This window comes from Camelus dromedarius, chromosome 8 (assembly GCF_036321535.1).
Source record: "Camelus dromedarius isolate mCamDro1 chromosome 8, mCamDro1.pat, whole genome shotgun sequence".
Classification (NCBI taxonomy): domain Eukaryota; kingdom Metazoa; phylum Chordata; class Mammalia; order Artiodactyla; family Camelidae; genus Camelus; species Camelus dromedarius.
The window spans coordinates 60,603,573-60,631,104 of record NC_087443.1 but is presented as its reverse complement, the minus strand read 5'-3'; the positions used below and the strand labels follow the sequence as shown (position 1 = coordinate 60,631,104).

The following is a 27,532-nucleotide window of genomic DNA, read 5'->3' as shown; positions in this document are numbered from 1 at the left end:
AATGAGACCTTACTGCAATACCGAAATGCAAGGAAGAAGTCTCCCCACACTGTGTTTCCGCATTCCTACATAACAGATTTCACCCTGCACTGTGGCACTTTGTGGGATATCGTTTGTCAGGACCTCAGGGATTTGGGGTTGAAAAACTGCTGCCCCTTTTTCTTTCCCCAGATCACCCTGCGGCCATGTGATATTACACCCCTCAGCTGTTGGGTTTTCAGTAATCACTCTGGGGGATGTGAGGTTTGCCCCCGGGAAACCACCTTCATGTCTATCAGCTCTTTTCAGATTCCATAACCTCATCCTCTGGGTTCCCAGCGCTGACCTGGACTCCTTGGCCTTGTGCAGGGGAACAGCCAGGGTGACCCAGTTAAGCCAGTCGTGAGGCCTGGTGGGAGTCGGTGTTCACTGGGGCTCTCCATCCTGGGAGCTGAGCTGTCGAATCCCAGAAGGTGGAGGGAAGCTTCTGGCTCATATAATGCCCAACTTCATTTCTGCCTCTGTTTGAAATGTACGGAGTTGTTGCTGTATGGAGTTGTTGGGGTGGGTGTTGCTTCAGTTCATTGTCTCAGCCCCAGTTCTACATCCCCTCTTAGTCAGGCACCTCTCAGCCTCGTGCTAAAATGCATCTGCTAAGCTTTTATTGAACTGGATTGTGGGGGAGTGGCCCAGGCACCATGGGAGATGAGAGAAAGCCAAACTCAGAGAAGGAGTCTGCCAGGGACTGGCCGTAAACTAAGCGAACTGTGAATAGGTTTCTGACTGAGGCTGGTGTGCTGGGTAGCAGATCCCTCTGCCCTGCTATGTCTGGCCCATTGGCGTTGCCACGGGCTGTCCTTGAACTACGATGTCTGGGAACCTTGTGTTTTAAGGGATGTTCTAAGCACAGTGGTCTGAAGCCTGCATGTCCTCTTAGACTTGTGCTAGGGGGGTTACCAGATAGGTCAAGTCTGCTTAGGGAGTGAGTGCCTGCTTATGCCAGTGAGTAGGGGATTTGGGACATTTTTCAAGGTGATCGCTTTCTAAATCAGAATATTTTATGTTTTACAAGATATCAAACCTATAAAACCATATAGTTTATACAACATCTTGGTAAGAGGAACAGCAGATGTTGGTGTTCTCACCTTCTGCGGCGGAAATTGAAGCCCAGAGTAGTTAAGTGACTTGCCCAGAGGTTGCACAGCTGGGAGCTGGGGCGTGGGCTTCTACAGTATTTATTCAGTGCTGTTTACCCTGTGTTTGGAAATCTGGATGTTTGCATTTCTCTTCCTTGTGGATTTTACTTCTTTGAAAAGCCAAACCCTGGAGTGTTCTGCTGTGTGAGTTCTCCAGGCCACAGGGAGCAGGAGAGCAGAGGTCAGTCTTGCTGAAGCGCCCCAGCTCGGGTAGGAGAAAGGCCGAAGGGTAGGGTAGAGGGAATATGAAAGGAAAGGGGAGTTTGCTAACTCAGTTTCCTGCCAAAGTGTTGTGTGAGTGTTCCAGCCTTTGGCTCAGCCAGGTCCATGGGGCGAGGCTGGACTGGATGGGTGGGTGGGCCAAGGGCACTTGTGATCTCCCCAGAGATCTGCTCACCAGGACTGAGTGTGTGAGAGCAGAGCCTGGGATATGCCGCTCAGGCCCCCAGCCCACTGTGCCCTCCCTTTTGTCCATGTAAATAGACCTGTCCTGCCCCTCCCCCAACCCCACACGACCCAGTGAAGAGCTCTATCCCCGCTCCTTCCCCCCTCACACCTGTCTTTCAGCAGTCTCAGCTCTGCCTGACATCCTACACACAGGGACTACTTCCATAGGATACAGTTTGCTCATTCAGTCAACAAACATTGAGTGCCTACTATGTGCCCAGCACTGGGGTGCAGTTGACAAGAAGTAATCATCTCTATCTTCCCATTGCTGGAGGTGACGACTTTCTAGGGCTCTTACCTGCAGACCATGTGCACAGCAGAAAACACTGCTACTGAGGCAGACAGTATTCCTGCGGGGACGGCAGGGCGGGAACTGAAGTCACAGTCTGCTCCAGGTGCTGTGGGCTTTCATGAATAGTGTCAGGTTCAGAGATGGGGCAATGCCTGGGTTGGGTGGTCAGGGAAGTGTTCTGGAGAAGGGGGCCTTGAACAAGGAGCTGAAGGAGCAGGGTGCTCCAAGCTGAGTGAAGGACAGGTGCAGAGGTGTGGGCGGTGGCACGGATAAGGGGGATCTGGCAAAGTGCCGTTGCCGCCCCAGGGGAGACATTCCCCTGGCAATAAACAGGCCGGAGGGGGGCCTGGAGGGCCTCAAACGTCAGGTGAAGGAGACAAGCTAGGGGAGACATTTCTGACCACCTGCCTGAACCCTTCCTTTGAAGGCAGGAGGAACAGAGGCTTGAAGACACTTGCCCAGTGTCCCACAGTGAGTTTGTGGCAGGGCTGCTGCATGGCTGGGGACCGTTAGTGCAGCGGTGACTCTCTCTGAGGTGTGCTGGCATCTCCCAGCACCTCTGAGGCCGCACTGCCCGCCCAGGGCTGGGTGCACACCATCTTGCCCCTGGCTGCCCAGCCTGTCCCCCAGGCGAGGGTGGGAGGTGAGCCAGCTCGCCTACTCCATGCCCTGCACCCCCCAGCCTGGTGCAGCAGCTGGAGCCTGGACACAGCAGAGCAGAGTGGCACTTCCTGCATATCCTCCCCAACCCCATGTGTTCAGACAGGCTCAGGGAGGTACCCTCCCCACAGCAAGACCATTTTCAGACACCCCTACTTTAGAATGCAGACTCCCCCTTTCAGCAACGCTGCCGAGGTGGGGCTGTCCTCCCCACTGGCTGTGGGGCTCCCCGCCAGACTGAGGCACTGCCTCCTGCCTCCGCAGCCTCTTACGTTCCTCCCTCCCTGCCGGAAAGGTAGTGGGATCGCTGTTGAGGTTGGCTAGGCCTCCAGGCCCTGTGTTTCTGGACACTTTGTCTTTTCTCTTTTGTTTTCTGTACTTCTGACCGGCGCCCTCACATAATTCTCCGACTTCTGCCTGCTCAGCGTGCTCACCGTCTTTCGGCAGGATTTTGAACTGCTGCGATCAGGATGCACCGGCAGCAAGGCCTGGGGTTTGGGCCCTGCACCACTGCCTGTGGTGTTGACTACAGGCTCCTCCCCATCTTGGCCAAGTGACCTCCCTGTGCCCCAGAGGGGCTTTCTGCCAATTCCAGCCACCTACTTCTTGCTCGAGGCATTGTGTCAAGGGGTTGCCACTTGGCGCAGTGCTCAGGCTGTCCTCTCAATGGGCAGAGCGGCCATGTGCCCTGGTGGGAGGAATGCCAAGCTTTGCATAAGAGGATCTCAGTCAGTCTAGGTTCCAGGCTCAGTCACCCACTAACCAGGTAATCTCAGGCAAGTCCCATCCACTGGCTCTACCTCCTGAGCATCAGCTTTCCTCACCTGTAGAATGGAGGTGTGATTAGGAGCAAAGACAGCGGCCACAGCTGCTCTCCAGATACTAAGCTCCCCCATTCCCCTTACCATCATGCCTTCACTAAGCCAGGCAAGAAGCAGGCCTTTCATCTCCATAGTTCCAGAACTCTTAAGAGCCCCTCTAACCCCTGGGGCTCCGAGAAAAAGCCAGTATTCAGCTTAGAGGGAGGAGGCAAGGGGAATCTGACCATGCTGGCAGCTTTCAGCCAGCACTTCGAGCAGCCAAATGGGTCACTGGCTGCAAATGTCCCTGGGTTTGTAATGATGATCACAGGGCCCGTGGGCTCCTGGACACCTTTGGAATGGGCTTCGTGAGGCCAAATGTTCCACAGATTAAATTTCCGGAGCAAGAACAGCTGAGAAATAGTCTTGAGCTTTGCTAAGCCACTTCTGTGCTATGCAGCGAATGGGGTGTGTGTGTTCGTGTGTGTGTTCGTGTGTTCATGTTTGTGTTCTCCCCTAGGGAGGAGGTAGGCAAAGAGGAAGACTGTCCAATCCTGAGCCTCCCTCTCTCCTTCAGTTTGCATCAGCCAATGGGACAGCTGGTGCTGCTCTGTTTTCCATGATGGTGCTGGTAACAGAAGGAATATGATTAGCATTGTGGAATTTCGTGGTAGGGGTTGGGGGTGGCTTTTCCCCCCTTTTAAAATAAAGTAATGTTTTGAAGAGTTGCCCTGGAGAACTGCTGAAAGCAGAGAGGCTGGCAGACATTTTTGGTCATGTCAGATGAGGACAAGATTATCCTAGTGAGCAAGGGTGTCTCTCCCCGGCAGCCGTGCTGTGGGGTTCCAGGGCCATTCTACCAGAGAGCGAGCAAGGGACAGTAATCACAAACAGGCCAGGATCAGTTACAACCAGAAGTATTACTTTGGACTCTTGGCTTTGATGGGGAAGAATGCAGTTTTCCTCACCCCTCCTCCCTCATCCTTCTCAAGTTAAACAAGATCTGTGAAAGCAGTCACTCTGGGACTTAAAGAGAGGCCAAAATGCAAGCCAGCCCAGGGTCCCAAAGGCCCAACATGGGAGGGTTCCACCCCCTTCCACTGGTTTGGGGGCAGGGGTTTGTCCAGCCCATTTGTTGCCTCTTTTTCTCCATGAGGTGAACTGGAGAAGACCATTTCCCCCGAATCTTTCTTGTCTACCTGGGGCATCCTTGCCTCTGTCTTGCCCGCCAACCAAGTGTCCTGACCTGTCTGTGTATCTCAGCCAGCATTTTCTACATGTTTGTCATGAACTGAGCACAGTGGGGTTGGGGATACGATGAAAATGGCTTAGCACATTGGAGCAGACCCTGACCAGCCTGTAAAGATAATGAAATAATGGGGCTTTCAGCCCTCTTGGCCTCAAACCAGCCCTGGGGACCTGCTTCTCGTCCTCCTTTCTTTGCCTCCACCAGCACTATCTAGGCAAGCATCAGGTCACGTGTCTCACACTTGGGCATAAATAATGCTGCTCCCTGAAGTATTGATACTTTGAGAGGCATTCCCCCGGCATTGTTAATGGGAGAAAAGCCAGGGTTGGCGACCATCTAAACCTCCTTGCCAACAGAGCCGGACTGTAGCCGACTGTTCCTTGGAGGAGAGAGAGGAAGTTGACCTCTTCCTCAGGGCTTTGCACGGGGAGAGGGAGCACCCGGAGTCCTAACGCGAAGTCTCCCTGATGAGGGCTTCACCTGGTTCTTCTGCTTTCAAGCCAGCCCTGTGTCCCAGACCTCACTGCACAGCTGACACAAACGCGCCTCCTTGAACTTAAAAAGCTTTTGGACTTTTGGTGGGGCCAGAGCATCTTGTCGACGCTGATGTGGCAGCTGGGAGGAAGATTCTAGCCTGTCCTTAGCACCCCCACCTCTCAGCCCCCATGGGGCTGTCCCACTGCTTCCAGGGTCTAGGTGAAGTCAGAGCCAGGCTGGGTGTGAACTCTGATCCAGAGACCAGGACAGAGAGGGGATGGGGACATTGTAGGCAAAGGGACAGACCAGGGTTGGGGAGCAGGAGCTGATGATGATATTTCTCACTTCCTGGGGAGTGAAGTTAGAGCCTTCCATGGCTGAGGGCTAGGACGCAGCTGGGGTGTGCTGGGCTTGTCACTGCCAAGGCATGTTTAAAGGGAGGAAGATCTTCATGGCCCACCTTGACCCCCAGATATCTGTTACCTTATTCCATCCAGGCCTGCCCACCCTAGAACCACTTCTAGAACAGTGTGTCTCCTCCAAGGGTCCTGTGATGGTGGGATGACCCCCATGGAGGCCAGGAGATGGTGGTCTGGAGGGCACGTGAGGTCAGTGACTTCCTGGCTTCCTTCCCTATCTCTCTGCCATCAGGAACCAGGATCTTCCTACTGACTGTGGGAGGGGGTTGAAAGGCTGGCTCTCTTTCAGAGTGGAGAAAACCAAACCAAGCAATTAAGCGAGCATGAAATTGGGGGCTAGAGTTCAGGCGTTCAATTCACTCCCCAACCTTTATCTCCTGCTGTGTGCCAGGCACCAAGGCCCAGAGATGAGCAGGGAAGATTTGATCCCCATGTCATGGAGCTGACAGTCTCCTGGGGAAGCAGGCATTGACCTGCTCCGACGCAGCTGAGGCACTGCAACTGCTAGTGTGCTGTGAGGCAGGGTGGTGACTCTACAGACCCCTCCAAGTTGGGGGGTGGGGGTGGGGGCACCAGAGATGGATTAGGGCAGAGGTGGGGAGAGCTCCCTGATTGGTGCCCATGGGTGTCAGTCACCACTGCCTGACTAATCACTGTAACTGTGATGAGGCTAGAATGAGACACTTGGCCCCTGGCAGCCTCTGGGTGTGGCCTTTTCTCCTTGGGTTGGGGTAGGATCTGTGCTAGACCACATCTTAGGAACTAAGAAGAGGAGATGGTTTCCAGAGGCGGGATAGACAGGAAGAGAAGGAAATGAGGCAGAAGAATCTCAGAGAGAGAACCCTCCAAAACCACACTAACCCAGCTGGGGCTCCAGGCTGGTCATCCTAGGCCCAGGATATCCCAGCCTCACCTTAAACCCATTTTCTGCTTTCTGGAGATGATTGATACCAGAAACTATGGGAAAGACAAGAAAAGGATTGTTGAAGCACCTCCTGTATATCACACAGTGAGCCGACACCTTCTATCCTGTAATCACCACCACTGCCCTGCAAAGCACAGACTTCCCATTTTACAGATGAAAAAGCTGAGGCCCAGTGGTTCAGGTAATTTGCTCACTTCTTCCCCATACCCTCTGCTGCCTCTTGGTTAATCCTCTGCGGTTCCCTAGGGCAGAGGCACCACGGAGGGGGAAGCTGTTTTTTGTGTGCTTTTTTCCCTGCCCACCCTCTGGGGCAGCAGAGTTCAGGGGCTGCTCCTCTTCCAGCTCACGGAAGAGGGCTTTGTTTCTGTTCCCTGTATAAGACTCGCTGGCCCTGGCCTGTGAGGCTGCTTTGAATGGGCTTGGGGAGGGGCTGCTAATACGTCTTTGTGCATTCTTCAGGGAGCCTCACCCAGGGCGTGGGCTAGTCCCTCATGCCTGTGGGACCTCCCTGAGCTTTGCTTTTCCATTCCTGTGAGGGGAGAGGCCCACGTGAAAAAGGCCCAATCAGGTGTACAGACTGTGAGAGCTTGCTGGTGAGGGTATTAACTTACTGGGTGATCTTGGGCAAGTTATGCAACAAGCAAGAAGAGTCTCCCAGCCTCAGGTTCCTGTGGGCAAAGCCCTCCAGGTGAGCTGGGGGTGCTCTGAGTCAGAGGCACCTCCCCCAGTTCGGGGACTAGAGGAGGGAACACTGCCCAGGGGCTGAAGAGCTGCACTGGATTCTAGCTGGGCAGACGGCCTTGGGGCCAGGGCGGTGGGGGCTGTAAAGCAGATGCCCGGTGCTGACCCCAGAGATACTGAGGCCCAGGGAAGCTGGAGAGACTGTGGTGTGGGTGGAAAAGCCAGGGAAGGTGGAGGAAGCCTTATGCCCTTCCATCCTTGCATTTTGTGTTCAACAGCTGCTCCCTGAGCCCCTTCTTTGTCCAAAACACTGAGCCAGGCAGGGGCTTGACAGCATGCCAAGATGAGCAAGATTTGGCCTTTGTCCTCAAAGAGCTCTAGGTCTAGCTGGGTTGACAGCCAACCCAAACCTAAGGTCACAGTGCTGGGGGAACATCAGGGCACAAGAGCAGAAGGGCAGCTCACAGGGAGTCACAGGAACTTTGCAAAGGTGGTGGCTTTGAAACACTAGGCTAGGGCACAGTGATGGATCAGAAAGATAAACACATTTGGGGGCGTCTGAGCCCTGCTGGGTGTGCACAAAAGAGCAAGATAGCGTTTCTGTCTGGGCCACATGAAAGGCTTGTGTTCAGATCCCACTCTGTCACTGAGTAGCCAGTATATGACCATCTTTCTCCTCAATTTCCATATCTATAAAATGAGAATAATATTTTGAAACCCATGTAAGAAGATTGTCAAGTGGTATTTCATTTTGTTTGATTTTCTCTAATAGACAGAGATGGGCTACTATCCAGTTTGAGGGGAAACTGTATCTGGAGGCAAGTTAGGAGTCCGTCAGTTTCCTCTACTTGCTTGGAATAAGGATCCCCCCGTCCCCATCCACCTACAACCCAGAGACTCCTCAAAACATTTTCCCCCATCTCTTCCTCAGTGTAGCTCTCCAGGGGTAAGTGGGGCAGGGGGCTTTGTTTTCATGTTTCAGAAGGGTATATGGCTTGCACAAGACCCCAGAACTTGCTAGTGGCCAGGCTTGGATTTAAATCAGGGGGCTGCATATCCTTAACCCAGGGCTCCTTCTGCAGGATCAGTGTTTCCCAGAGATTAGGGCATATAAATGAGTGGTGGACCCAGCATTAAATGGCGTTGAATCTCATCATGAGAATGTTACTTCCTTTCAGTCATTTCACTTCACACTGGGGCAAGTTTCCATTTGGGACTCCTGTGTTGTTGAAACCTGCTGATGCTGTTTGACCAAGAGAAAATCTAGCCTGAAATCCGTAGCACTGTTATTTCATTGTATGTGTTTTTCCAGTTATCTTCTATTATGCCAAGGGATGCTGATTTTCCATTCAGCGTAACATAGGAAAATGTATTTTTGAAGCACACGTTTAAGGTTTTATTAAAGAAAACACTAGTACAGGTGCTGGTCAGATAGTTTTTTGCATTTGCTGCTCTATGATGCCTGATGTTTGGGAAACACAGCTTCAGGACCCCAAGCAGGACAGTCCTAGGTACCATCCTTCTCCCACAGTCTCCTAGGGTGACATCAAAGGTTCCCAAATTCCAACTGGGAAAGAAGCCTGGAAAGGCATGAGCCTTCGTGGTGGCTGCTCCCCACACCACGTGGAAGAATCCACGTTGTCAGAGAGCTGTTGACGTCAGGCGGTGCGGGTTTTTGCAAGACCTCTATTTAAAATTCCCCAGAAATTAAAGAAGGAGGGTTTGGAGGGAGGAATGCCCTAGACAAATTGCCGACTGGGTTTCTCTTGTTTATGGACATGGTCTTTAAAGTTGAAATTGCCCCCGTTTTATTTTTGGTCCAATTGAAGAGGGGCTGAACTCAGCTGGAAGGGAGGGGATGGTTGTCATTCTAAGGCTTTTATTTGAAATCATCTCAATTTTGGAGCCAAGAAGCCTCCATTTTTAGCAAAGAGAGAAAAGGGAAAAGATACCCAAACTCGTATATGTGTACTTATTAGGCACTGGGGTAAACTAGTTAAGAGGATGAGAATAACCCCTTATATTTCAAATGAGTGGCAACAGCTACAGAAGGTTCCCTCAACTCTTTTCTCCAGACTGGGTATATACATATTAGGCACCTGACACATTGCTGGGTGGCTCCCACTCTTCATTTTGATTTCTCTGCACAACCCTATTAAGTACATGCCATTTAATATTCTCTTCTCACTAATGAGGGCACTTCATCCTCTTTCATCAGCCTTTTTGAATGAGCAAGTATCATTCTAAAGTTGGTTTCCTAAAACTGTCACCCACACAACACCATGGTACATGGGATGCTTTTGTAGATGGTATAGAGAGGCAGTATGAAATATTTCTGCAACATATAGTGAAAAAAGTTTGTCCCGTTTCAGTTCTCTTCCAAGCCGTCTGATTTATCTCAGCTCGATGGTCAGCTGTCTCTGACCCTTCTCTAATAAACCTCCCTCTGTAACAAAGAGGAAGTGGGCTGCAGGCGCAGCCCTCTTCAGCCACACCACAGCTCAAATTGACTCCATTGCTTTGTTCTCTGTAATTTTATGGTTGGGGCTGGTGATCTTAAGTGTTTACCATGATGGCAATCTGAAGTTTCCTAAACAAATTATTTTCTTGAAGTTAAAAAAGATGGATTGCTTTAAATTTATATTTACTATGTGAACCACAGTATACGTAGTTCAAGGATACAGCAAAAATTATCCATGGTGTGGAAATATCTGAGGCTTTAGAAATGCTGATCCAAAGTCACTCTCTCCCAGCAAAGCCCTCTCGTAAGATCTTGTGCCAGGAAACCATCAGCTGGGGTGTCCCTGCCTTGCCCTGCAGTGTGGGCTCGTGGAGGCTACCTGGAGATGGGGGAAGAAACCACCTGTTAGCCCCCTCGGGGGATGAGGGGGGAGAGCCACACCCATGATTCTCCTGAGAATAGGGTCTGCTTTGTGGACACTGATGGAATGGAGGAGAAGCAGGTGAAGGCACTGATTTCCCGGTTCATATGTCAGATGGAAATTCAGCGAACCAAATAGAAAGTGCAGGTGGCTGGCCTCTTTCTGCAAAGGTAGGAACAGCTAGAGTCATCTTTAAGGAAAGCTGAGTGGATGCTGTACTCACTGAGGAGTCAGACTTGGGCACCAGTCCTGGCACTGCTCCTTTTTAGCCAGGCATCTGGGCTGAGTTGCCCAGTCTAGGTGCTTACAATCTCCCAGACTCCAGGACCTTTCCTATCCTCGCTGCCAGGTAAGGTGACCCATACGACTCGAATGCCCAAGACACTTCTGTTGGAACTTAGTATTTTGGCATAATTGTGAATAGCATCCCCACATACTCCAAAGAGTATGGACAGTGAATTATAAGATTGCTGTCCTAAGCCACGTCCTTTTGTCTCTTCATTTATCACTTTTCATCTTGTCACATTTGACCTGTCATTCCATCTGTTCAGATCTCTTTTTTTTTTTTTTGGCTCCTGATCCTGGCACAGCTTTTGCCCACAGAGATAGTGTGGCCAACACATCTCTTGTCCTCATCCTAGGACTGATTAAAACACCCACCACACGTGTTCCCAGTGGTTGTAACCAGCGAGTTATCACATCTTTGAATGTGACCTCTGTGGCCAGCCATCAGCTGCGAATCCTTTGGTGCGGCCCTACAGCCCCCAGAGGGATCCCGAGAGCCCCAACGTCCAGATGGCTCAGTTGTGACATGTCCCAGATCCACCAGGCCAGCGGGTCACGTCTTATCAGAATCCTGTGTGGTCTGGCCCACTTCCTTCCTGTTGTGTCTCTGCTCAGCGCTGCCTTGGTTGTGCTCAGAACCACTTTCCAGGCTCTCCAACCACCCCTCTGGGAACCCACATTTCCCTTGATCAGGACCCACATGGAGGTTGCTTACCTCGATTCTGGGATCCCCCTTCTTCTTTGAAAGTTGGGACCATGGTCTGTTCTGCCTCCTCTGGCCCCCCTCCCCCCTCCACATCTTCCAGGGTTGCTCACGGTAGCCTGTCTGTCAAGTGCTCTGGCCTTTTCTCACAGCCAGATGATGAGAGCTCACGGAGGGCAGCCAATCCACGCCGCCTCCGTCCTCATCCCCTTGGGGCCACTTGCCCACCCCTCCAGGTCAGCCTTCCAGCGTGAGCCCCTGACTCCTGAGAGGAACCGCTGAGCCTCAGACAGGCCCCCTTCCCCCGAGAGTCCGCCGTCCGCACCCTGGCTCAGTCTCTTTCATCTCCCTTCCTTCTTACTCTCCCTCTTGCCTGGAACGTGAGGGGAAATGCACTTTTGTAAGGCTGAGTGTTCTTTCAGGGATCCACTTGTGAGACTTTAACCTTCCTGACGTGATTCTGAGAGGTTCACACCTCTGTTCTCTGTTTTTCTCTCTGCCGCCCCTCCCTCCGTCTTTGAATGCCTCACTGGCCCTGCAGAGCCACGTCCCACCCACCATTTGCACCCTTTACAGTCAAGTTAGAAAATACCCGTTTGCCAGACACAGAACTAGACCTTCAGTAGAGACCTTCTAAGGTCGAGGCCAAGTGACAGTGACACCAAGAGGCTCTCTCTCCATGAGACTCCGGCACTGAAGACCACTTGCCTCCTTCCTGGCTGTGACATGAGTCACTGTGGGGCATTGAGGTCTTAGGTCCTTCTTTAAAATTCGCCATGGTTTGCACTTAAACTTTAGTGATAGCTCTTTGGTGTGCGTTGCTAGGAACCGGGTACTGTTCTGAAGGCTTTTCATAGATTAACTCATCCACCAGCACTGTGAGATGTAGGTATACTGTAGCTCCATTTTACAGATGAGGGAATTGAGGTGACTGCTCAAAATCATGCAGCTTGTAAGTAGCAGAGCTGGGCTTTAAACCCAGGCAACCTGGCTCTGGAGCCTTTGCTTAAAGCCATGATTCTCCTCTACCTGCTGTTGTATCATGTGCCGCCTCTGCCTTCCCCTGGGTACCTCACCCATGGCCTCCGCCTGCCCAGACCCAGGGCTGGGCTTTCGGCTCATCTCGTGCGGTGGGCAGGCTGGAGCAGGCTTGGGGGAGAGGTGGCAGCCGCCCAGTTCTTGCTGTCTTCTTGCCATGGTCTCCACAGAGCTTTCCAAACTGTGACGTAGCAGCCTGTGCTAATGGTCTTGGAATTCAGGCCTGAGGCGCCCAGGGAAGGTTCTGGGGCCCTGGTGGCCTGAGAGCCCCATGTGGGGGAAGAGGAGGCCATGGGCAGCAGAGAAGGGGGCTGGGTGCCAGAGGTGGGACCAGAAGAATGGGTCAGGCAGGAAGGCAGGGGCTGGGGGGTACATTGGGAGGGACCAGGGGAGCCTCTCATCCTCTCCTGTTTGCTTTGGACTGTGGAGGCCACGTGCTGAGAGCTGGAGTGTGTCTTGGCAAGAGGCTGCAGTGACAGAGCCTTCTGACCAAGGGAGGCCTGGCCCAGGGTGGCCGCCTTTCGTTGTTCTTAAAGGCACAGATGCTATGGGCAGCCTGCACTTCCCACATCTCTGTCCGTCTGATAGAAGCCTCAGATCTGCTCCAAGATCATGGAACAGGGATCAGGGCAGAAGAAGTCTCTTAGGACTCAGCCTTGTGCCAGGTGTGGTATGACCAGGTGGGTAGGGCTGGTGACATGTGCTGAGCCAGGCCCCCTTCAGCCCCCTTCCTCCTCAGCATCTCCCCACCACTGCCTCCACCATCCACCATTGGGTGCCAATAAATTCTCCATCCTCTTCTCCAAACCACACCAAGGAAAGAACATGGGAATGCCAGGACATAGCACTCTTGTTAAAGGGCCAAAGCCTGAGCCAAGGCATACCTGGAGAATGGAGGCAGGTGTTTGAGGCCTGGGACTGTGCCTCTCCTAGCTCTGGCACCCCCTTCTCCGCTCAGACACCGAAACCCTCGCATAGACCTGGGTGGACAGTAGCACTCCACAGATGCTGGCTCTGGGGTAACTGGTATTAGACATGTGAAGAACCTGGAGGGAAAGAAAAGGCAAGGCTTAGAGGTCAGCTGAAGGCTGCTGTGTTCTCCCAAACTCCGCCTGATCCTCTCATCCTGCCCGATATCCTCTGGGTGGGTGCCCAGGGCTAGTGGGAGGCAACCCGGCCCTCCTGCTGGCCCCAGCGCAGTGCTCAGGTCGTGTTTGTGCCCATCCTTGGGGCCATACGGGGGTGGGGTGGGGAAGGAGAGCCTGCATCCCAGCTGTGGGTTGTTCTCTGCAGGGTCCTGGTGCCTGGAGCAGGGCCCGGCACATACCAGGTGCTCAGTAAAGACTTGGTTATTGAGGACACCATGTGTCCACAAGACACTAATCCAAGTGCAGCGTAGGATACCAGGCAGCCCTGTGGGCCGGTCATACTACCCTGGTGTGATAAGGCTCGAGGAAGTCAGGCCTCTTCCAGGTCACCCAGTAAGCACGTGGTGAAGCCACGATCCAAACTGAGGTCTGTCTTGGGAGAGGGGCTAAAAATCCTGGGCTGGGGAAGGTGGGGAGACCTCATGAAGGACAGCACCTCAAAGGACAGGGGGAGTTTCAGAGGAGAGGAAGGAGCAGGGTCCCCCCTCCCCCACCAGCTGTTTTGTCCTAGGCTGAGCTGTGACCTCAGAAGCCTTTATTAACGTCCTAATTATGTGCAGCTGGCCTCCTCTGGCCCTAATGAGCTCATTATCCACTCTCATTAAGGAGGCCATTGTGGCCTGGTCACCCTGGGGACAGCAGTGGCCTGGGAGTGCCCGTCACTTCCTGCCGCCCTTGGCTAGGCCCAGCCCCCTCCTAGAGAGGCTAAGTCCTCCTGCCCCTCTCCTGGCCCCTCGCCCAGGTCCTCCCATCCCCTCCCTCTGTCTCCATCTCTGACTCCCTCTGTGTATGTGTGTCACTGTGTGCCTCATTCTCAGTTTCTGTCTCTACCCTTTCCATCCTCCCCAGTGCCACCATTGGAAAGTCCCGATTATGCTCAACCTGCAAAGAGGGAGGGTCTGGCTTCTGGGCCTGAGCTTTTCTGTCTTGGGGCTGCAGGTCTCCATGCCTGACCTGGGATGGCTGGTCCCTTTGTCCTGAGCTGGAGGTGCTGGCCAGGCCTGCCACCCAGTGTTACCTTCTCCCACCCTCTCCCACCCTCAGCCCTGGGCCATTGTGAACTGGGTTCTTAATGAGGCCCACTGAGCAGGGTTGGCGGCTGTGACAGGTGACATTGCTGTTCTTTGCCTCCTGCGGAGGGCTGAGCCCTGGCCTGTCAGCCAGCCTGGTTGAATTCCGGTCTTCTCTGGCACTGTGGACATGTGGGACTCACAGAGGGAAAGACCGAGACGAGGCGGCTCTCAGGGGCTTGGCCATTTCGGGATTCTTGCAGACAACTTCCCCAGCCTGGGGCTTAGAGACCGCAGAAGGAAGGCTTCTCCTGCACGTCCAGTGTTCGAGGGTTTTTCTCTCAGGGTTCCTTGACATCAGAATGCAGTTTCCCATTCAAAGGAGTGGACGTGCCCCTCGTCTCATCATAAGCAAAAGGCATCTCAGCATAAGGCACTCCAGCTGGGAAGTCCTACCTGAGCAGAGGCCCGGCAGGTGCTGGTAGAGCATGGCTGCCAGGCTGGGGCACGGGAGTGTGCTTAGGGGCTCCCCAGCCAGCCCAGGCCCCTTGGGGGTTCCCCACCATCTCCTGTTCCATTAAGTTCTCTGTAACCCCTGAAAAGGGCCTGCTCCCTTTCTGCCTCGGAACCAGGATTGACTTCTTGGGCAAAAGCTGGGTCAGGCAGCCAGCAGAGGAACAGCTGCTCCCTATCTGGGCACAGGTGTGGCCACTTAATCAGTCCAAGGTTAAGTCCTTTAGCAAAACCTTGATGAATTTCCTTTCCCAAGAACAGAGGCTAGGAGGATGAAAGAGAGAGGCTAGCTTGGAGTTTAGATCCATCTTCCTGGGGAAATATGAGAGGTGGCTCAGGCTGGCCCCTGGGCCTCCATGAGTGCTGGCCACCTTGCCTCCCAAATCCTGTAGCTTTTAGTCCTTCATTCAGTAAACCTCATAGCTTCCAGTTAGTGGGCACCTGCTGTCTGCCAGGCCCCATGTGTTGCTCTTTATCTTATCCAATCCTCACACTAACCTGTAAAGTAGATGGTAGTCTTACCATTTTGCAGATGAAGAAACCAAGGCTCAGAAAGGTTAATGTACTTTCCTGAGGCCACAGAGCATGGACATGGCAGAGATGGGATTCAGAGTCAGGTTTTAGGCTCTGGACCTCAGTTTCCTCATCTGCTGATCTGTTTGCTGCAAGCTCAGCTCTGCCCTAGAGACAAAATAGACAAGATACTTATAGTCTCAATGAGACTTATTCTCAGAGTGCATAAAATGCTGTGAATTGTGGGTCAGAGGGGATGCTTTGGACACTAATGGGATTTGGGGATCAGTCAGTGAGGGCTTCCTGGAGGAGGTAGGACAAGAGTGGAGGCTGAAGGACCTCTGTCCTAGGAAATTGCATGGGCTGAAGGACAGAAGCCAGGCTGAGGAGGGCCCTGAGACATGATGGGCTAGGAAGAAAACCCCAGGGACATCTCCCTGGGCCCCATTTCTCGCCATGTTGCAAAAGATGGCAGCCCCCAAACTCTGTAGATCCCAGTAAATGTGAGTGTACACACACTCACCGCCCCCCGACACTCACACCCAAGTCAGTTCGTCAAGCCGTATTGAGTACCTCCTGACACACTCTCTGGGGTACACACACCACCTGGCCACCCATAGGCGCTGACTCTTAGCCTAGAATACCAGTCACCCACCACCATGCTGAGAAAGCTTCTGCCCTCTGCTAGGGCCCAAGCTAAGCTGCTTAGGCCTCATCTATTCATTCCCACAGCCTTGAGAGGTAGGCTTCATTAGTTACTGCCATGTGAGAGAGGGGAGACGGAGGCTTAGGAAGATTTGGTAGTTTCCCCAAGATCACACAGCTAGGAAGTAGCAAGCCAGGACCTGATTTTCAGTCTTTCGACCCCAGACTTCTGATTATTACTCTCTACCACCAGAGGATCCTCGCCTGTAGACTCAAGTACACACAGCCTGGATCCCTACTCATGGTGTACACACACAAAGCAAACACTCAGTGACAGGGACAGACCCACTCACAAACAGGCACATAGAGGAAGCACCAATATTCGGGGACACAGGTTCTCAAGGAACCTCTACCCTCCTGTATGTAGCAAATGTGTACCTGATCCACTTCTGTGGTTGTGAAGAGTATGGGTCCTAGAGCTAGACTGCCTGGTTTTGAGTCCAGCTCTACCTCTTCCTAATTGTGATCTTTGCCTCAGTTTCCTCATCTGTAAAGTGGGGATGATGATGACAGCAATGCTTATTTCACAAGATTATTGAAGATTAAATCAAGTAAATGTGTGTAAAGTTAGCATCTGGCACCGAGTGCTCTCCTGAGCATCTCATCGTGATCATCATCATGTGTGATACATGTACAGCCACACCTCTGTTCCTTGTGCACAGGCACCCACCCACACGTGTACATGGATGTATCCCACCTCCCACGTACTCAAAGATACAGAGCCTTGTCCACACCTAGACACCCCCCCACACCTCCACGCTCTGTGCCTCTGCAGGAAAGAGGACATGGTATGCACTGGAGGGGAGCCTGGGAGCTCCATGGGCTGGCTGATGCCTGAGTCCTCTTGGCCAGCTGGGCTGCACCCAGGGGCGGTTCAGGCTCTAATTGCTCGTTGGTGGAGCAGCAGTGCCTTTGGTCAGGAGCCTGGTTGCAGCATTCGACTTCTGAGCTGCTGGCATCTGGGAGAGGCCTGTCAGCAGCTGTGGGTGGGCGCAGGCCCAGGGAGCCTGCCCTAGAGCCCCGACTGTGTGACTTGTGCTAGGGCTCCCAGGGGGCCTGCATGGAGCTGGGGTGGGCAGCTCTGCCCAGGTTCAGCCATGCCCACCTGGGCAGTGACTGAGCCTGTCCACCTTTGGTTTGTGGAAGTTCCCACAGCCAAGCAAGTAGTGAGCTCTTCTCTGCAGGACCTGCTGCAGGAGGGATCTGAGACTTGGAGCCACACAGCCCAACTCTGCATGTGTCAGGGCTGGAGTGGAAGGCTGGTAGGGCCACAAAGCCATGCCAGGAGGATGATGAGGGTCTCTGCCCCAAGTCTTGGGGGTGCAGCAGGAAAACAGACTCTTAAGTTGCTGCCCTGGGGTGAGATGATCATAGTCAGCCAATAACGTGGCCCAGGCTCCCCAGAACTTCTGGTGCAGCAGAGATTTTGTGGTGGGAAGGACTCAGACAGCCCTGAAACATCCAAGGGGTACCCAGGCAGTGTGAGTTGCAGACCGTCATGCCACCCTGCACGTTGGGCACCTTGGCCACACATTCAGCTCCTCAGCAAGTCCTTGCCCACTCACCCTGGTGCAAGGCCCTTCCCTACCCCCTGGAAGATTCTCTGCACAGACAAGTCCAGATCTATCCTTCCATCCCAGATCCCTGGCTCCTAGGGGAAGGGACGGAGCAGAAAGTACATGGAAAGATTACTGAAGGGTGAAGTTAGTGGGAAGGGGAGATGATGCCATCAGCAGAAAAGAGAGCTAAATCCTGAGATTATGAGGTCCTTGGCACCAAAGAGAAAGGTCCATTTGTAGGGCACATTCCCAAGATGGCCATGGGGGCAGATGCAGAGAGAGAACAAGAGGCCAGCAGGCCGTGGGACCTGCTTCACACAGATGAGGACACGGACAAGCTTGGACTGGACAAGCCCTCCTGGTGCCCATGGAGGGACTTGCCTCCTTCACCACTGCAGAGGATGACTTTGGAGCCCAGATTCCAGAAGTAGTGTGAAGGTTTAGAAGACAGTCACCCCAGCCATCCTCCTGCTTGGAGCTTCAAGTTGCCTGCTTTCCTAGGAAGCCGTGGGCTCACATGGGAAAGGAGGGAATATGCTCCCACTGAGAGCAAAAGTAGGTTACTTCAGAGGGAGGAGTTGGCAGCGGACACTTCTTATTGTTTAAAAAAAGAAAAAAAAGGCTCGGAGGGGCCAGGCACAGAGGGATCTTGGCAAATCCTCAACAAGACGCATGCATCCAAGCTCCGCTGTTCCTCTGGGCACATCCCTGTTTTGTCTGATGACAAGATCCCTGGCCCCAGCCCAGGCCCATCCTGGGGAAACCATCTCGTGGGAAGAAGGGCTCCCCTTTGAGGCCGGGCCTCAGGGCACTTCGTCAACCTACTGGGACTTGGCTTGGCTTTGAGGGTGGGGTGGAACTGAGGTGGTCAGTTTGGCAGGGGTCTGGAGGGGATGTGGGAACTAAAACCTGTGTGCTTTTGGCATTGGGACCTGGACCTGGGGAGTCACATGGGAGCCTCAGCCTTCAAGATCCTCCTAAAAGTGACTCCAAGGTGGGCATTGTGTGTGGTAACTGCTCTTTGGGGCTCTTAGAGGTTATCCTGTTGAGTGGAAGTTTGGGGAGGGACCACTTACCCAGAGTGGCTCGGAGGACTCACTGCGGTCTGTGGTAGCAGGTGCCCAGTAGGCTTGGGTTTTGTTCTCCAGACTTGACTCATGATGGCAGACCTTAGATTATGAACCTCGATTGCTGGGTAGGGATGGTGTTAGCAAGTGACTGAAACCCGCTCTGGCTGAGTTAAACAACTCAGCAAGGTCACTGGTTGGCTATAATTCGGAAGTCCAACAAGGTGGCCTAGCTTTAGGCACACCTGCACCGTAGAGTCAAATGATGTTAATAAGGACTGACTTCCTCCATCTCTTGACTTTGTTTTATTGACTTAACTCTCTCAGGATGTCTGTTCCCACATACCCCTGCAACTCCTTGTTAATGTGGGACTTAGGGTTCAGATCTCCAAAGCACCCATGTCCGTTCCTGGAAAAGACCCTGAGCCATTACAGTGTCCAGGGAGATGACAGACCTGTCAGAACATGATGGCCAGATGTGACCACCCTTGTGATCAAGGAAGCAGAGCCACAGGGCAGGGACCTCTGTGAGATGCGGAGCCCTGTTCCATGAGCTCCAGTCAGGCTCTATGGAAGACAGGGCTGGGGCCTCTTGGCAGGGACTGTTGGGGTTCCTGAGAGTGTTCCCTCAGTGTCTGGAGAAGGGGAGAAGACATCCCAGTCAGAGACCCCTGCAAGTCTGTGCCTTCTGGCTTCCTTGGGTTCTCTCAGCCACGGCCTCCTGAGCAGCCACGCCATTGTGGCCCAGGCCGCAGAGAGGATGGAGGTGCTGCCCCCAGCAGCCCGTTCCATGGCCCTCTGCATGGTAGGCCCAGAATGTGCCAGGGGTTGGGGGTGTCATGGGGTGGCCCGCACCCACCCCTCTTGGGGGAAGGACAAGGGAATTGACCTGAATCCGGCAGAGGGAGGGAAAGAAGGCATCTACCCTGGGTTTCAGAGGGGCAGTAACCCAGCTCAGGGCTGAGCCTCAGAAGTCCAGACCTTTGTGACTTTTTCTTTTCCTTTTAAGACTGGTTTTTTTAGAGCAGTTTTAGTTTCACAGCAAAACTGAGTGGAAGGTACAGAGGTTTCCCATATACCCCCTGCCCCGACACATGCACAGCCTCCCCCATCAGCAACATGCCCCACCAGAGGGGTACATTTTTTACAACTGATGAAGCTGCACTGACACGTCCTAATCACCCAGAGTCCCTGGCTTACGTTAGGGGTCACTCTAGGTGCTGGACATTCTGTGGGTTGTTCACAAATGTCTAAGGACATGTATCCAACATTATGGTATTATACAGATGTCATGGCATTTCATGGGCTTTGCAGAGCTACCAGCAGAGTGTTGTGGAACTCCCTGGAAAGGCTGGGGTGCCATGGGCATTCAGGACTAGACCACAGGCTGTTTGCTATCCCAAGCCTGTGACATGGGGTGTTGAAAGTTGAAGACCTAGGTGATGACCGTGGGTTCTGACGTCCTGAGCAGTGGTGGGACCGCTGTCCTCTGTCTGTCTCCATTGCTGTCACAGCAGCCCCCAGGCAGCCTCCTGTCTCTCCCAGTGCTAAGCCCAGATGGGAGCACCCAGAGGCCCCCATGTGCCCCCTCCTCAGGCAGCCACTCACTGCTATGGGCGGTTACGGGGCCTCAGTGCTGCCCATGGAAGAGCCCTGGGGTCTCTTGACAGGAAGCAGTCCTAATTTGAAATAATGCACAATGTCACTATGACAGAATGTCATACAATGACAGAAAAGAGAATCGGTGCCCAATTGCTTTGGGGGCAGAGATGGGATCCTGTGCAGAGTGCCTTCTAGGAAGGGACCGAAGGCAGCTGGCGTCCCGAGACTCCAGAGTCTGAAGTACTTTGCTCCACATTTGTTTGAATGATGAATGAATGAGTGAACAAATGGGAATGAAAATGAGTGAGCTGTTATCACTTGGCTGTGACCGTCAAGGGTCACTCGAGGGTGCAGTGCCCACTTAAACTGTGATTGAAACGTCAACACACTGCGAGGCAGCTGTGAGGAACACCATGTGAAAGTACCACTGACCCGTGGTGGGAAGGAGGGCAGAGAGCATCAGAAGGTATCTGTGAGGCTTCTACCCACACGTGCCTTTGAAAGCAGAGAACGTGGTTAGACTGGAGGTCCTAGTGCGCTTGAAAGACCCTATGTGGTCTCTGTGTTTGGCCCAAGCTCCCTTGGACTTTCCTGCCAAGTGACTTTCACACATTGGGCAGATCATTGTTTCAATTTCATTTTCAAATTTTGTCATCAGACATTTCATATGAGTGGATTGTGGTCCAACAAGCCCTCTTCTCAGGGAGTGTGAGGGTCTCTTCTTCCTCTGAGAGGAGCCTGGGCTCTAGGAGGCCAGACGTGGGCCAGGCGTTTGCCAGGTGCCCAGGCTGTGTGGCTCTGTGCCGTCTCCTGCTCACTGCTCCTTCCCTCCCTGTCCTGGCCCCCACCCCACCTCTGCCATCTGCTGGGCTCTCATGGCTGCATTCTCTCTTGCCCCTCTGCAGGCTGGTGGTTCGTGAGCACCTCTGAGGAGCAGGGCTGGGTCCCTGCCACCTACCTGGAGGCCCAGAATGGGACTCGGGACGACTCAGACATCAACACCTCCAAGACTGGGGAAGGTAAGGGCTTGCAGTTCAAGGGATGTGGGTGATGAGGCAGGTGCAGGGAGGGGACAGCCTCTGAGTCCCCAGGAAGTGATGCCCACCCCATTCCAGGCCCCAGGAGTGAATCCAACTCCTGGACGCAGCTTTCCCACCCTTCTGCTTAAAACGACCAGAAACCCTAAAATGAGTTGGGTTATGTTCCAGCCCCTTCCCTCGGGGTCCCATCTCACGGAGGCCAACCCACAAGCTCACCTCCCATCCCAGATCTGTCCTTGCTGGCCCCACATGGGGTGAAAATTAGAGGGGAGATTCCCTTAGGTGTGGCTTTGGCGATCTGGGGGCAGAGACTGGGGAGAACAGTCTTAAGGCTAGTCCCCTAAAGCTCTCTCTTCCCCAGAAGCCCTGGGTTCCTCTGAGGGTCTCCACAGAGATCCACCTTTGCCTCCCTTGCCCCACACTGTGCTCTGTGTGGCAGGGACGACCCCACGGGGCTGCGTGCACACAACTTCTGCTGTGCAGTCTGCTCAGAGGCCTCTCTTCTGGGTGCCTGTTATCCTGGCCCAGGGCAGGTCTGTGAGTCATTTTTCAGTGTTGCAGGAACCCAGAGGTGGCTCTGACCCCTGCACCATCAGCCTCTCTGATTAGCTCTGGCCTAGTGAGGTTTTTCTGGATTTTTTTTCCACTGCATTTCCAAGAGCCTGCTCCTTCCCCCTCCCCCGGCCAGGACTGGCCTGGTCAGCCTGTCCATGGACTTAGGGATTCCCCAGAGCAGGCTGCCTGAGCCCAGCAAGTCTGAGCCACTGCGTTCCCCGGCTGCCTCCTCCTAATGACTTCTCAGCCTCCTTTATTCTGGCAGCAGGAATGCTTGCCCCAACGGTCAGTGGGGAGTGTCCAAATAGGCACGTCAGAGAGCCAGGAGATCGCCGCCTGCCACCCGGGGCTCAGGCCACCTCCAGGCCCGCCCCTTCCTCGCCACCCCCCCCCCCCCCCCCCCCCCCCCCCGTTCCCCACTGCCCAGGCCAAAATAAGCAGCCCGCCAAGCGCCAGCTCCTTATTCATCCTTCCCCTAAATGTCGGTTGCTCGGCAGGCAGTTGGAGCCCCACCCTTCCTGCCATGTAAATGCCTTATTTCAGTCCCTTGACCAGTGCTACAGCCCCTGCAGTGCATGTCTGCCTTATGACATGTTTCCAGGGACCAGGCCCCATCATGAAGGGCTTGCGTGTTCAACCCAGGTGCTTGGTCCTTCCTGGTGGCTCCCTGAGCCCTGGGTCTGAACCTGCACCCTGTCTCATCTCTGGTTCCATCATACCCCTGCTGTGAAGGATCTGAGCCCCCGAAGTCACCAGGCTTTGCTTCCTACCCAGTTCCGCATTCTGAGGGACTTCCCAGGGCTTTTCAGAAATAACAATGCCTGGAGTATACTGAGGTCTCACTGAATCCCAAGTGTCCGGCCTGGTGCTATGAATGCCTCACTGTTACCCAGGGAGGGCTCTGTTACAAACCCCGGTTTCCAGATGCAGGAACTGAGGCTTCCTCGTAATTCTCTGAGCCCTGGTCGGCCTCCTCTGCCAGTGGTCTTCCCACCATGCCACATGCCTCTTCGTGAAGCATTTTGCTTATAAGCAATTCTAGGAGTGTGTGTGTGTGTGTGTGTGTGTCTGTGTCTGTGTCTGTGTCTGTGTCTGTGTGTGTCTGTGTGTGTCTGTGTGTCTGTGTGTAATTTGAGCCCCACCTGGAAAGGCTGTGCCCAGATGGTCAGGGCAGAGACATTGAGTAGATGCTGGAGGACCAGGACACATCCTGGGCAGGAGAGCGCCTGAGAGGTACATGGGCACTGATGCCAGCATGGTTTGAAGAGGGATTGGGTACTTTGCACAGAACAAGCGGTAGCAGGTTGTAGAGAATTTTGACCTCGATGGAGTGAAAGTCAGGCACCAGGGCAGATTCTGCATCCTGAGGTGCGTGTGTGCGCGCGCACGACCCTCCTTAAAGTAGGTTCCTCCGCACACTTTGGTAGGACCTGTGTGCCAATACCCCTGGCAACATCTGGGCAGCTGTGAACTCCATCATCCATTGTGGACATCTCTGCCCGGCTCTACAGAAGGGTTCAGGGCTCATACCCCACCCAAGGCCCAGCAGCTGTACTGTATCTGCCTGTCTCTGCACTGGCTGCCATGAGGCTAGATCAGCCCAAGCTGGTCCTCTCTCTGGCCACCTCTACCCCAGACCTGTGGCCATCCCATGTAGCTCCCCTGAGCCCTGTAGACGGAAATTGGAAGGCTTCATCCCATCAAAGCTTCCCTAACAAATCATGTTCCATTGTTTTGGAAAGAAAAGAGACAATTGGCTGTTAATTTTATCTCTATCATCAGACATTCTGGCATATGTTCGTGCTTGTCCTGAAGCCAAGCGTGCTGTGTAGAAGTCACAGATGTTACCAGTAGAGGGTAGGAGGGCAGAGGTGGAGGCTGAGACCCTCTCATCCATGATGCTGAGGAGGGTCCAGGCCCAACCACGGCAGGTGCTTTAGTGACCCATCACAGCTGCCGCCTCTCAGAGGTGAGCAAATGGAGGCCTGGAGTATTGTCACCTCCAGAGCCCTCAGGCCAGTTAGTGGCAGAGTCAAGACTGGAGCCTGGGTCTCTGCCTGCCCCCTGTGCCTTGCAGCAACTGGCCATGACCTCCTTTTGTCCCTGGTGGGCTGGCATTGGCACTGCCCCCCCCCCCCCCGCCCCAGCCTTCCCACTGTTGGCAGACTCAGTGGCGTGGGGTTGATGGGAAGAACCACATCACAAGCTCTAGAATCTGGGCACCAGGGCCAGACCACCTGGATTCACTGCTGCCTCGATACTTAGGTGTGTAACTTGAGGTTCCTTCACATCCCTGTTCCCCGATTTCCCATTTCTAAAATGAGGAGACTGCCGACTGCACGGAGCTTTTGTGAGGCGCCAGTGAGATCGTCTTGGTACCTGATTTAAACCAGGTAGATGTCACTTACTGCTGAGGTGGCCCCAGGCTGGGCATCAGCTGAAGTGCCTCTGCCCACAGAGAAACCAGGGGGATACACCGGGGAGGGGGGGGCAGCTGTCCGAGTTCCTCCTGGTCTGGCTTCACATAGGACCTCATCTCTGTGCCTCGGAGCTCACTCAGTCCCTGTCTCATTTCACACAGGGCAGGTGATGTCAGTCCCAAAGACAACTGAGGGGACAGGCTGAGGGAGGGATGGCAGCCTGCCCGGGGTGACATAGTAACCTGGCAGTGGGGCCAGGACTGAATCTTTACCCCTGACCTTTTGTCCAGGCCTCCTGCTTATAAGAAGCGGGTCAAACAGGCTATTCTCCCTCCAGAAAAGCAGGTACCTCACAGGAGTCCTTGGTGGGGTTTGGCTCGGGTGTGTCTGGAGTTTGACTCTAACTGCCGGCTTCCCTCCCCCAGAGGGAGCCTGGCACCCCCTCCTGCGGTGCCAGGAAGTGGGGGCCACCGTTCCACCTGGGCGTCCCAGAGGAAGGCAGGAGGTGTGTGGAGTGGGTCCACAGCAGCCAGGGGACCCATGCAGATGAAAGGGGTGTGGAGTGGTGAGAGGCTGGGAGGCAGGTCCTCTGCTGTCAGAAAGCCGGAGGATGGCATGTGGGGAAGGAACAGAGCAAGGCCTGTGGCGTCCCCCTGTGTGTGCTTCACTCAGCAACGTCTGAGGGGTGAGCCACGTGCCGGGCCCTGTGCTGGGCCCTGGGGACGCAGAGATGCAGACTTTGCCCTCAACAGACTCAATCCATGGGAATGACTGAAAAAGCAAAGACACAAACAAGCCCAGGACAGTGAGAGCTATACGCCCTGCAAGGACGGGACCCCACGTCTCTCCTGAACATGTTTATTCTTCCAGGCGTGGTGCCTGGCTCATGGTGACAGGTTCACAAGCAGGTCTGGCTGAGTGAGTGGATGGGGGACAGATGGATGTGAGCCGGTGCAGGGGGCAGGTTGTGGGGTGGCGAGTACACCCTCCTGGAAGCCATCACTGCCCAGCAGTGGCAGGAGCAGTGTTCTCCCTCTGAGGTTGCAACTGAGGGTCGTCCTTGCACCAGGCTGGAGCCAAGGACTATTTTCCCCTCTCAGGTGCTGGGATTCTAAATTCTTAGACCCTTCCAGGCTCAGGGGCATAACCTGCCCACAGGGTTTGGCTTTGGTTGAGTTATTCCCCACCTACTAGTGGTATCACTGGTCCGATCTGTGCCCATCCAGGAGGCGTGTGCACTGGGGCTCAGTCCAGGTGGTGAAGACCTGGGGGTGCAAACCTTCCCTGCCTCCATCCCTTCCCCATCCCTCCCATCTCATCCACATCTCCATTCTCTCCGCCGGTTCCTGTCGGCCACGTGTTCCATCGCCACCTCCCACACCAGTGTCCAAGAGACGCAAGGCCCATCTGCGGCGCCTGGATCGCCGGTGGACCCTGGGCGGGATGGTCAACAGGCAGCACAGCCGAGGTGACCGTGGGAGCCAGCTTCTCACCCACAGCTGCCGCTTTGCGCATGCTCACCAACACCTCTCCTTTCTGCGCTGTCTCTCTCTGCCTCGTGGCCTCCTTACTCACGTTCACCAGCCAGACTTCTTTCCTCTCACCAACTGCAGCTGGCCGGGAGGGGGAGGTGGGCACAGGGGCTGCTTGGGAACTGGGATGACACTAGGGGTGGCTCTGGCTTCTGCCAACATCCTGGGGTCAAGGGTCATGTGACTTCAGACAGGATTGTGGGGGCAGCTGGACTCTAAGAAAGGCCAGATTTGCCCTGAAACTGCAGATTAAGAGAACTGAGCGTGTCTGAGTCTCTGCCTGGACTGTCCCACTCGCCCCTGCCCTTCATTTCCTCCTTCCTCAGAGAAGGGGCTCCCTCAGCCAAAGCTGGAGGACAGAGTAGGAAGAAGGACCAGCTCACAGCCAGCTCCAGGGAAACTAGAGAGGGAGCAAACTCCAGACCCCGCCTGGCCCCAGGGCACAGCCCCAACACACTCTGATGGTGTCGGTCCAGCCAGGGGCTCCAGCTTCTCAGCACTAGCTGTTATGTCTGCAGGAGTAGCCTGATCAAGACGATTCCAGGGAGGTCCCTGGCCCGCCACACAGGCTGATCGGGAACCAAGACGTTTGCTGGTTCAGGACCTTTCCAACATTCAGGAGCTTGGGAGGTAGGGAAATTAGGGGCTGTCCTCTGAACAAATCTCTAAACATCTCCAGAGCCCCAAGGCCAGTGGGTGGCCCATGTCTCCTGCCTGGAGGAGAGCAGTGGGTGTGTGCTCTGGAGTGACGACACAGCTGGAAGGGTGTGTATTATGCGCTGGCTTTTCTAGAATAGCAGGGATGCCCCATGACTCGCACTCCATCCCCAAAGCTTGTTCCTCAGTGACTGTGAAACCGTTTTGGTGTCTGCCCCAAGCCCTGGGCAGCAGCAAGCCTGGACTCTGGGGTGGCCATCACCCATGGCTGGCTCAGCATCAGGCTCAGAGCACTGGCCATGAGGAGCCCAGCTTGTCCTGAGGGTGGAGTGCGGGTTGGGTGCTGGGCGCAGGGTAGGGGGCCAGATCGTGCAAGCAGCAAGAACAGGCTGCACGTGAAAAGCCACCCTGGATGTGGGAGGGGTGGGACAGCGTTGCTTGGGGGGCCAGGTGGGGACACAGCCCTGAGCCTTCGCAACAAAGGAGAGATGGAACACTGCCTGGAAAAACAGCAGAGAGGAAGATTTGGCCTTCCCCTATCCCCTCCCACATCTGCCCCAAACACTGTCACCCACTGATCCCCAAACACAACTCTGTCTCCACAACCACATGGACCCACAGACACAATGACCATCAGCACACAGCCCTGAGAGCCACGGGGGTGGCTGCAGTACACTGTCCCATCCAGCCCCCCCACAGCTGCACATCCAGGTCCCAGGCACACAGCTACTTACAGATATGTATAGTCCACATATACAACCACATGTAGACCATTCCACGTTTACGTTATTTACACAGCCACAAACGCGTTTTCCACACAAGCACATCATGGGTACACCGCCCCAGCCACCCCACAAGTACACATATAACTTCGTATGCATTCTCAGACACTTAACTCTTATACCACACATATATTCACAGTTATAAACGTCCAATAATATAAGTAGACACAGATACCTAACTAAATGCGTAAGTCTGCGGCCATCCATACATATGCAAATACATAAGCAAATGCAGGCCCACAACTTCTTACTCTCTTAAATCAGAGACCTAAACAACACCATTTCCCAGTCTTATCGCTAAGTTAAATGAGACAGCCAAGAAAAACTTGCAGAAAGTTGGCTAGGAGGAACTTCGCTGCAAACAGCCAAGCTGACAGGGGAAGCAGGCAGAGGGTC

At 54.1% G+C, this 27,532-nt stretch overlaps 1 protein-coding gene across 6 annotated transcripts in view; it reads left to right on the top strand.

Moving 5' to 3' along the window:
- The window catches only part of SH3PXD2A (SH3 and PX domains 2A), a 223,065-nt gene that overhangs the window by 180,425 nt on the left and 15,108 nt on the right, over nucleotides 1–27,532 (top strand). For 4 of the 6 annotated variants that reach the window (XM_031461689.2, XM_031461688.2, XM_031461692.2 and 1 more), the window contains 2 exons: nucleotides 21,056–21,169; nucleotides 25,550–25,633. In XM_031461689.2, the coding sequence (XP_031317549.2) occupies nucleotides 21,056–21,169; nucleotides 25,550–25,633 (198 nt within the window). The remainder of the gene's footprint in view (nucleotides 1–21,055; nucleotides 21,170–25,549; nucleotides 25,634–27,532) is intronic. The other 2 variants (XM_010987121.3, XM_064488383.1) reach the window with 1 other exon arrangement.